Genomic DNA, 11591 nt, shown 5'->3' with positions numbered 1-11591 from the left:
AGCTCCTCTCTTTAAAATGGGAAGAAACAAGAAAGCAAATTGAAAGCATTACGTGTGTGATTCGATAAACGATATTAAAAAAATAAACTCAATCGATTACTTTTCGCGGAATCATAATACAAATGGTAGTGTATTGTTCGCACAGGTCAAGTGTTCTGGTTACTAATATTCCTTCGATTGTTATGAATGGTGAAAAGAAGAGGGAAACAAAAGCGAGCCCGAACAACGTCTTTCAGCATCATTTAAAATTGAAAAAATGAAGTGACGTTGCAAGTATTTTATCTGTAAGTATTTTATCTGTAAATAAATGATGAAAAAGTTGGCCTGTACATAGTGTTCAATCATTCAATCGAGTTTCTCGGAATCTACGTTGTCGACGAGAAAGATTTCGAAACAAGCTTGGGCTATGTTTGTCAGCGATAATCACATTGGTTGCTACCTCATTCGCACGACGCACTCTACGCGTTGTTATCTCTCATATAATATCGTAACATATTTTTAAGTAGTTAAGCACTTATTATCCTGATAAACAATATTATCCATCTTGTCTCTAACTAGCAGCCTTTGATGACTAGTTGTCATTGGTTATTTCGCGCTAATGTTAATGCTAGTCTGAGCATTATCTAATAACGACGCATATCGATTTATCATCGACTATTTCTCCTTTCGCAAATCTGCACGAATCCGCATTCAATGATTCTCTGTTTAAGCGGGAATAGCCTGCCACTATCGACGTTCATCTCACGTCGATCTCTTTATAAAATTTCCAATTTATTGATATCGCTACAGAAGAAAGAAGCACGGCGCAATATATAACTCACATTGTTCAACATCCGATTATTAGCCACGTTAGTCGCAAATATCCACGTCCAACGAGCCATTTATTATACATTTCTACGATGCCAATAAATTTACGATGTTCGGGATAACAAATTGCGCTCGTGCCCAGCGTTCAATCTGCGATACTTACTTGCCTTATGCTGCACTGATAATCCGCGATTCTGAATAAATATGTGTAAACTCGTGTATTTTGGACAGTCGCGATATATAAGATAAAAGAGCAGCTTCTCGCGCGACAGAGAAATGAACGTCGAAACGTCGACGTACAGGACGTGCGCAGAGTCATCGACAAAGACACGGCATATCTTTTTATTCCAGCGTAAAAGAGATATCAAAATATGCGAATGGGACTGTCGGTGATTTTCCGAAAGATTTGATTGGATAATGAGGAAAGGAGTAGTCTACGCTCTCGCGCTATCGATAATTGCGTAAGCGCGTCATACTCCTAGTTTTATGTAATAACGGAAACTACATAGACACGCGCGATCCATGTTTCCACGCCTCTTTTAGTTATTGCCGTCGCGATTACAAAATGTAAATACTATTTATACAAAATATTATGATTTCTTATCAGAAAGAAGTATCTATCAGAAAGAAAATGTGTTCGTCTGTCGCGAAAATTTTACTACGAAAATAACGAATCTTTTATTATAATACAAACACTGGAAGAATATTATATACCACTGCTACAACTGCGATTTCGAGCCTCGAAAGTAGTATTTCTAAACGACTAATAGTCTAAACGAGGAAACTCGACTCTGTCCTCGTCGTGTAAGTGACTAACTCTCGGCACTATATACACCCACATTTTATCATCCTATTATAATTCCCGGTTTAAGTCAAACGTATGCTAAATACGTTTAATATAAAATGTGTATCGCTTGATAAAATGCAGAACTAGGCATCTACACTAAGCGAAAAGTTGCCTGTAATACAGATATATCAAAACGATACTTGTTATCCGATTCTTTTTACCCAATGCCTTTATAATGCACTTTGTGTTGGAGTAGTTCTTAATCTCGCCAATTGAATAACATGCTTTGCATATTTAGAAACTGAATACGAGTGCAGTACCGAGGAAAATATCGAGGACATAAGTTTCAGTTAAACAACAACAAAAACGTGCCACCTCACTTGAGGGCAAAAACGTCTTGGTATATATACCTCGACAAATTTGATCGGCTTTCAATTGACTGACAGCAATCAAACAAAATCGAACAAGGATTATTGTCGTCTTAAATGACAACTGATAACAATTAATAATTGTTTCTTTTTTTGCGTTCGTGTATTTATAAAGATTTAAATGAAAATTAAAATAACATTTTATCCAACTCTACTTGCGTGAAATTATGCGAAATATGTGTTGACAAACCAAGAATGATAGAAGAGAAGAAAGAGAGGGAGAAGGAGGAGAAGAAGAAAGAGGAAAAGAAGACGGAGGAGGAGAAGAAAGAAGGAGAAGAGAGAGAACAGAGAAAGAGAGAGACAAACAAAGAAGATATGAGAAAAATTGGGGAAGAAAAAACCAAAAAAGAGAGAAAGAAACAAACAAAGAGAAAACTAGTCAGATCGTAAATCGTAAATTATGGATCGCGTATCGCGAACTCGTGCAATACAAATGCACGAGCACATAATTGACAACATATACCAAATGCTATCATGTTGTATAATTATTATGAAATTTGGCGTGAGACTACTCGCATCAATTTTTGCTGGAATTACGACGTTCCGCATCTAAATATGTTATATTATACTTTGAACATTGTTCCGTTTTATTACGTACGGCATCGTATGTAAAAAATTTTCTTTTATCGAGCACGATAAGGCATGCACGGCGACGTTATCTTATGGCTATTCCAAGCGTCGCAAACTCTCTATCGCGGTAAATTACGCTATAGAAGAACTGTATAATTGGTTAGTTAGGTTCTCGCAATATGTGAAACTTTCTCTCTATATAGCATAGAGCGATACATTTCAATAAATACGAATAAAACAGACTTTTTCTTTCCTCGATTACATTCCTTGGAAAGCATTCTTATTCTCGCTTCGCTACTAAGATCGAACTCTCAAATATTCTATTCTCCGCAAGTTTAAATCACGTAACTGTATACGAGGCATAGCTTCCCGACGATTACTCGCTTCAGGTATAACGCTAAGTGCCGAACCCGACAAACACGGCGAGTTCGCGAGTCTCTCAGGATTTTCCATTCTCAGATTCCACTGTCACGGAGGAGATTTAGGTCCGCCAGACTTATCTGGCATTACTTGTTGCTGCTGTTGCGAAGACGGCTGTTGTTGCTGTTGCTGTTGCGGTTGCTGTTGCGGTTGCTGCTGCTGATGTTGCTGTTGCTGCTGTTGCTGCTGCTGTTGGTGCTGTTGTTGTTGATGCGGGTGATGATGCGACGTGGGATCTGTGTTTACTCCGAGTTCGTTGCCTATTAGATTACCATTACCATTTTTATCCACACCGCCCGTATGCACAGAATGATAGTACCGTTCTGAAAAGATATAAAAAGACTGCTTGAAAAGACACAGTGACGCATACACACACGCAAACGCGCATGCGCAAAAATTTCACTATTTAACATCGATTTTCGTTAAAAACGAAAGAGATTCACCTTCCTCCATTGCAGCCGATGGCTCACTGGTGGTACCAGCGATGATGGGCGCGATCATGTTATAATCGTCTTCCAAGTTGATAAACGGTGCGGTATTCCAACGTGGCGGAACATTGGATACTGGCCTCTGAGTGGCTACAGGCCTCGTAACCGAGACAGGAGATGAAAATAGAGACAAGTTAGTCGGCGAAATTACCCCAGACATCGAGCTGATGGTCGGATACGTGAAGATTTGCTAAAAAGAGACACAATCGGAAAAATATTTATTGTACGAAAAATCGAAAACGATACTCTAGTAAAAAGTCGATAGGAAAGGTTGATAAGCACGATAAACTAACCTGTCCGGGTTGCGAGTGAAAATGAGCGAATGTGTATTCTCTGCTGGTGTGTGGCGTAACGAGGATTCTGGCGGGACTTTTTCGTCCAGTAGGTTCGACAGAATTCTGACAAGCAGAACTAACCAAACCAACCGCCGCCGCGGCAGTCATTTGTTCCTGGTTAGTACCTAGCTCGGCTGGATCAGTGGGCGATGTGGAGGACGTTGGTGGCGAGCTGGCGGTTGTTGCCGTTAGCTCACCCGTCGATCTTATTATCGCCACCGGCCTAGCCATAGGAGCGGGAGGCGGAGGTGGTAACATCGAACTCGGATAATACTGCGAGAACTTTTGTATACCAGTGCGTGACCCGGTTAGCTGCGTCTAAAAATAATTCACCGAATTATATATCTTCATGGCAAAAAAATAATAAATGTACAAGTTCCACGCGAATATAATTGGTGAAAAATCTAATATCGATCTACACATGTACGTCACCTGGGGTAATTGTTGAGTGTTCTCAGCCTCTTGACAGACAAACGTCACGAAATCTGAAAGAGTGTCGTGACCATTTTCAGGATACTTTACTACTCCTGTGGACCCAGGATGTTCCGGTTGATAGTAAGCCAATCCAGACATGCTTTGACCGGCGGCACCGGTCAATCCTTCGTGAGGTGAATGCAATCCTGAAACACAATCCCCAGTGATCACCTGATCTGATTAGTGATCTCGATGTCACGACCAACCACCCCCTTAACTTAATCGCCGTCCTTTCCTTACCTTCGCGAACTAAACAGATCGTTTTGTTTAATACTTTTCTCTCTGTTTCTCTCTCTCTCTCTCTCTCTCTCTCTCTCTCTCTCCCCCTCTCTCTCTCTCTCTCTCTCTCTCTCTTTCCCTCTCTCGCTTCTCCTCTCCTTTAACCGAATTACGTAGGTGAACAACGCAATCTCGAAACTGGACGAAACATTTGCGTTGTCGCGAATGTACCATTTCTGTCCTATATTAAAATCTTGAAGATAAAGAACGTTGCGTCTCTTTACGTGTCAATATGCGAAACGGTGTTCCTCCTCGAAATTATGAGCTATTAACGACTTCACCCATCGTTATTCGTTATTTCATTTTCTTACATTGTTATTTGTTTTATGTTTTGTTATAAAAAAAATTCTTTCATTCGACTTTTGTTACATTTTTCGATGATGCCTCGATAATTGACAATATAATATCCGTTAATGGAACGAAATAGCTTTCAGCGTGTAGCTTAGGTACGTTTACAGACGTTTATTTTACGTTTATTTAATACAGATTGATCTATCTTTGGTTTATGTTCCCTCTTGACGATAAATAGCATACCTTTCCCCGAACAAACGCTCGCGTAAGTACACGCGTATTTAGTCGGATTAGATGACAAAGTTGAAATGAGTCGTCTTCATAAGAATTACGAGCGCAGAAGTTGAGTAGTATCGCAGCGAAATAGTGACATCGAGCGAAGCTAAAGTGTCAAAGTAAGTCTGCACCCGTATTGTCTCACTGTCGCGTTTTCGGCGGTAACTTGTAGCTTAGCCCAGTTTCGTAACTGATACACGCAAATATGCTAATAAATACATATCATAGACTGTTAGATAAAGACAAAAAAGTCGTTGTTACCATGAGCTTGTTAGGGGGTGGTTTTAGTGACGCACAAAAATCGACAAAACTTTTTGGTGCTAATATCGTGTATACAAACTGCGTCCTAAAACTGTGTCTCGTGATTTCTTTCAATTGCAAATTTTCCAGTTAATTCGGATATGTCGGTTGCGAAGAAAAATTTATACAGAACTTTACTATCATTGATGTAAACGGTTTCAAATGTGAAATATTTTGACTGCGACGAACAAATGAAAACGATAAAATTTTTCTTACATCAATTCATTTGAAATTTACGTTCAACACAAATTACTTCACTTCCTTCCCTCCTTCACCCCCTTCTCTCTCTCTCCCTCCCTCCCTCTCTCTCTCTCTCCCTCCCTTTTTCCCTCTTCTTCCTCTCTCTAAGAAAACATCCAAATTCCAGATTCGTCGCTGAAATTGCAATTGAAAGAAGATACGATAGTTTTGGGATACGATGTATACATACTTTGTCGATGTACATACATACACATATATACATATAAGAATAAATGCATTCCAAGCGTGCTTGACCGACTGGATATACATTTATAAAATGTATTCTCAATAATACACGATAATAAGTCAAAATAGATTGCGTATGCAATGGTTGTTGTTATTTAAATAGGTGTTAACATCATGTACATTACCGGTATATTATAAATGCCGGTTTTTTTTAACCAAAATTTTCATAGCCGTGTTTACGTCGTATATGTACGCATATATGGCGCAAAAAGGAAAAGAGAGAAAGAGAGAGGAGAGAGAAATTATTATCAAGAGAACAACGACGTAACATATCCGTACGGCTGTATTAATTATTCAGATTAATTATTTTCGTTACTGACATACGGCGCGCTACAACGACATAGCAATATACGGTACAACAATCGCGTTTACACGATTTACGCAAACGTCTAGTAACGTACGCGTATATATGTAGTGCGAATGATTTAATAATTCAATTACCGCGAGTTATCTTGTGTGTGTATGCGTGTATGTACACATATATGTACATACACACACGCATCAATGCGTACATAAATACCGCAAGTTTTTCGATAGCGTACACAATTTATTTTGTGCATTATATAAATAAGACGTGTTCGCGTAATATACGTAATACGTGATACGTGATAAAAGGACGGGATATATATACATGTACATATGTAAGTGTGTACATGGACACACAAAGTGCAACACATAGTGCAAACATCAAACAAACAGCAAGATAACAACGACTAAACAACACATCAAAAACATCAAATCAACAACAACATCAACATCAATACAATGATCAGAGTATATATAGATATATGAAACAACAACACCAACATCGCAACGATAATAGTGTAGGTAAGTACCGTACGAAAAGGGCATAAACGTTCAAATATATTCGACATGAATCCAATGTTAATCAATCAAATAAGTCAATTAATCCATCACAGCATACGACATACCCAGAGCATTGGCCGTGTGAGGGTGAGTAATATAGAGAAACAATATCGAGTGAGATGGAACTAAATTATATAGAGTGCACGCTTATATATATATATATATATATATATATATATATATATATATATATATACAGATAGATAAATAGGATGCAGCCTTGTTCGTAGCTCGATCGATCTACTAGATCGTTGGATCTATCTCGGGCTGATGCCTAACTGTAACTATGACGATAATAAGTAATAACGACACTCCAGTAATTCATCCCTCAAAAACGAAATTCGAATGTCTGGTTTATATTTCAACTTATATACGATCGTACATGGGCTCGATGTAGCCTTGTATTCAATATACAAACTTTAGTATCGCTCTCAAGTCTTCCAAAATGGCTGATTTGTTCTCAAAATTACACAAATTTTCTTTCGATCGCCGAGCCGCGTCGAGACTGTATCGTGTTCAATTTTTTACGTGAAAAATATGGGTGAATATATAATAGGGTTGTCAAACAAAGACAAATCAATAAATTGACAGACAAAACAGACCGCCAGACAGACAGATAGCAACAACTAGCTCGCTAGGTAGACCGTACTACGCATTTAGCAAGAAAGGCCATCCGTCTGTATATCCGCCCGTTTCCAACGCTTACTATACCCTCCTTTGCTAATACTATATAAATGATGTTGTTGCGCACGTCGAAGGAAAATTGACTCGAAAACAAATAGGATATAATTACTCTTGATTACGAAATGCTCGAATAAGGCAGCCGTCAACAGGCGGATCGGTCAGACGGACAGATGAAGAGAAACTCTTCGTAAAGAGAATTATGCAGATGTGATAATAGATACATAGAGATGATGACAATATATACCGTATAGAGAACGAGGGTCCGCGCCATGTTGATATTCATCAACTAATTTTGTAAGTGTACGCGATGCTCTGAACTTTATCTGGTGCACATTGAATGCATATGTGTATGTCTATTGTCTGTCTGTCTGTCTATCTGTCGCGCGCGCGTGCGTGCGTGCGTGCGTGTGTGTATATGTGTGTTTGTGTATGTACGCACACGTATGATTTGATATGGTCAGATAATAATAAATTGTGACACATTGATGAGGAGAAGAGGAGGAACGGGAAGTTGAGTCGAATCTAGTCGAGGTGAAAGAGGATAGCAAGGCACGAATAAAATGAATTTAGTCAAGCGTTGTGCGCGAGCGCGCGTGTGTATGTGTCTGTGCGTGACTAGTCCCAGTCGTATTATTGAAATCGTACCAAGCGAATTCGCGCGATTCGCTTCGCGCGAGATAAAACGCTCTTGTAGAACTGCGATTACAATTCAAAAATCGTAAAATTATTCGATTAAGAAAAAGGATACAAGTCGTCAATTCGTGTATCATAATTTTATTTACAAGATTCAAAATAACTTCTTACCCTTGAAATATAATCTTGAAGGAATTTTGAAACAATTTTTCCTTCTGCAAAATGTTATCCGAAGTTAATGTTTCCGAATTAATAAAAATAAAAAGTTTGCTTATTACAAGTCAAAGGTACAGAAAGTAGGCAAGGAAGTAAACAAACGCAACTTACCGTCAGACGCGGGCGCTTATATGAAACGTCTGATTGACACGAATGACACATGATACACGTATCATAACACTAATAAATATCATGTTTATAATTTCCGTTGATAATTGTGCGTAACACAGCAAATAAAATGTTTTAACTTAGTAGAGTACGGTTATAATACAACGTTTGAAGGTAAAAAAATCGAGATTACGCGAGTTTTACCTAATTGGAAAATAAACTTTCAAGAAATATGAATGAAAGACGAAATGTTAATCACGATTTGAGAAATATAAGATTACTTCTCTCATACCTTGAAGAGAATCGAAGAGTTTTTATTTCTTTGTCCTTTTACGGAAAAAAAAACTACAAGATTATAAAAAAAACTACTGACATGCTATTAAAAAATTGTAGTTTTTCAGTAGTATGCCAGTAATTTTTTCAGTAGCATGCCAGTAATTTTTTCGTATTCCTATAGTTTTTTTCCATAAGGGTCGAGATTATTTATCTTGAGAAAATAGCAGTTTTTCACTTCATAATTTCACAATAGACGATAATTTAGAAAACAGGAGTTTATTGCAACACATTCATTACTTACAAATGTGAACTTTCGCACAGATATCAGGTATAACATCCCACGATAAAATATTAATCGATCGATTTACAAAATATCAATGGATGCGTCGAAAAACTGTTGCTTTCTTTTCTCGCTATTTCGCATAGTTATGAACAGAAATTATAAACATAATGTTTATTAATATGTTATGTTATGAATATATCATATGTATCAATCAGCTAATCGCATCAGGCCACACATAATCTAACCATACATAAGCGTCCACAGTATCCGACATGAGTTATCTCGCTTACCTCTTGTATCAGACTCGTAATAAGCAAACTATTCACTTTTATAACTCGACAATACTAAGCTTCTCGTATAACATTTTGCAAAAGGAAAAATCGTCTCAGAATTCCTTCAAGATTATGACACTTCAAGGATAGAAAGTTACTTTAAATTACTCTGTATACTATCGATAATAGTGGTATATGCACGATGTGTATAATGCACGTTTCAACGTGCATTAACATATATTGGTAAGTTTAATCTTTTCACTTCACATATTCTCGCTTGTGTAGCGTATACAGTCGGTATGTGTGCGCGGTAAACGAGCACTAAATGGGCACTCGTCAACGAACGGATTATTATCCGTATCGACTCTACACGTATTACACGTACGCATGAATCAAAAGAATCGCTCCTCCTCGTCATCAGAAACGGTATTGAAAAAAAGTGCTAACGACAAAACGATCGGCTCAGCAATCGATGAAAGTATCGCACCGATGATCGTGCACACGGATTTCTGCAGGCGAATTATATATTATATATGTGTATATGTATACATATATATATATATATATATATACATACATACATACATACATACGCACACGCGTCCTTACGTGTGCGTGTGTGTGTGTATACACACACACACACATAGACGAATATGTATACGTATAGATAAGGAACACAATACGATGCAACATCGAACTAACACATATATTGTCATTGCTAACATAACATTCTTGCGACCATGAGCGCAAGCTTATGTTTTACCATGATATCGCAATCAGATGTCAGGCACATTTCTCGCTCTAAGGAGGATTTCCCTGATAAACAAAGGGTTTTCGATTAATCGACGTAATTTCGCTCGATTCGAATTATTCAATTTCTATTTAATAACACAATATTCATTGTAAACATTTCGTCAATGCTACCAAAGTACCTAAAACAACCATTATAGAACAAATGTAAAGTTTCCGACTAGGCGCGATGACTCCTTCGTACTTCTCTCTGTACTCTCTACTCGTATCATTTCTCCTATTGTATCGAACGCGCGTTGCTCGCACTATAGATAATATGTATCCCGTTTTTAACTACGGTATCTGGGATTTTGATCCAGAACTTTGATGCTAATAATCGCAGGAACAGATCGAAAGAGATAACAATTAAAATTTTATACTTTTGGTACTTTGGTTCAAGTATTTTTATAATAAACAAACCAACATCCGCCTGCGGTTAATAAGCAGAGCGAATAACGTTAAAAACGTTTGTACAATGCTTATTACACAATTTATAACATTTTCGTTTGAAAACGAAAACGGAGATGCATTTCAGACACATTTCGTAGTTTTTAAAATGTCTAGCTAAAAATCAGACAATCTTTCTCTCGTATAGCGAGAGGAAATTATACCGAAACGCGCGACAAGAAAGAAGCAACTACAAATGAAGTGAAAGAGAAATAAGAGAAAAACATTTTCGTAATAAAGTATGGAAAATGTTGTGCGATGTGACGAACATATGGAATACGTTCGATGCGTTTTCCACAGAAAAGTTGTTGTATAATTATAGAGGTGGAGAAGAACTTGGAATACATAATTCTTCGAATTTTTAATAAATGTAACGAGCAACATATCCTCTTGTGCAGATATTACATAAATGTTTAGAGACACCGCCGATACTCGATGTCATATCTTTTTAATGTACAATCTCTAAGATTAAGTCACAGCAAATGCATCGGTAATGTGATATCCAATTACACAAAAGCCTCGAAAAGTATAAACTTCAACGTTGATAATATAACGGTACGTCCCAAATTCTGCATGAATGCAGAACGGAACAGCCGATTCTGCCGATGAATAGTAACGACATCTTGCGTAAAGAAAATTGCGCCATTTCATGAAACAACTGGACTAATTACGCGTTGATTTGTTGACAGTATCACTCTCCGAGGAAATTTTGTCGTTTGTGAGACCGTTCCGTGCTGTGGTAAGGAGCACGCATGAACGACATCGTTTAGCGTACCAACCCGTAATGCGAGCGTAATACCAACGAGTTTTTATTCACGAGCTCATGCTCATACAAGTCACGAGTTATCGTTGAGCTGAATTACGAGAGAGACATCCAGCAAACACTTGCAGCAATAAAATTGACAGAATGACAAATCGGACCTCTTGACCAAAAGATTCATACTTTGGAACAGTCCTAATGGCTATATAACAAATACCTACCAATCCACAACAGATTTTCGACTCAATCGATGAACGATTTCGAGACGATATTTATGTTAATGATAAAAAGTTTCCTTCCCCCCCCCCCCCC

General features: G+C 37.8%; 1 protein-coding gene across 11 annotated transcripts in view; it reads right to left on the bottom strand.

The window, feature by feature from the left end:
- Positions 1-276: 276 nt before the first annotated feature.
- LOC116847649 (nuclear factor 1 B-type) overlaps positions 277-11591 on the bottom strand; it is a 32981-nt gene continuing 21666 nt past the window's right edge. For 10 of the 11 annotated variants that reach the window (XM_032822854.1, XM_032822862.1, XM_032822864.1 and 7 more), the window contains 4 exons: positions 4271-4458; positions 3797-4156; positions 3459-3693; positions 277-3338 (listed from right to left, as the gene is read on the bottom strand). In XM_032822854.1, the coding sequence (XP_032678745.1) occupies positions 3064-3338; positions 3459-3693; positions 3797-4156; positions 4271-4458 (1058 nt within the window). In that variant the 3' untranslated portion in view covers positions 277-3063. The remainder of the gene's footprint in view (positions 3339-3458; positions 3694-3796; positions 4157-4270; positions 4459-11591) is intronic. The other variant, XM_032822865.1, reaches the window with a different exon arrangement.

The sequence above is a fragment of the Odontomachus brunneus genome, unplaced genomic scaffold (genome assembly GCF_010583005.1).
Source record: "Odontomachus brunneus isolate Ranch 3 - 2012 unplaced genomic scaffold, Obru_v1 Obru_scaffold_082, whole genome shotgun sequence".
Lineage (NCBI taxonomy): Eukaryota > Metazoa > Arthropoda > Insecta > Hymenoptera > Formicidae > Odontomachus > Odontomachus brunneus.
The sequence above is the reverse complement of the archived record's forward strand: the minus strand, read 5'-3'. Positions and strand labels throughout refer to the sequence as shown.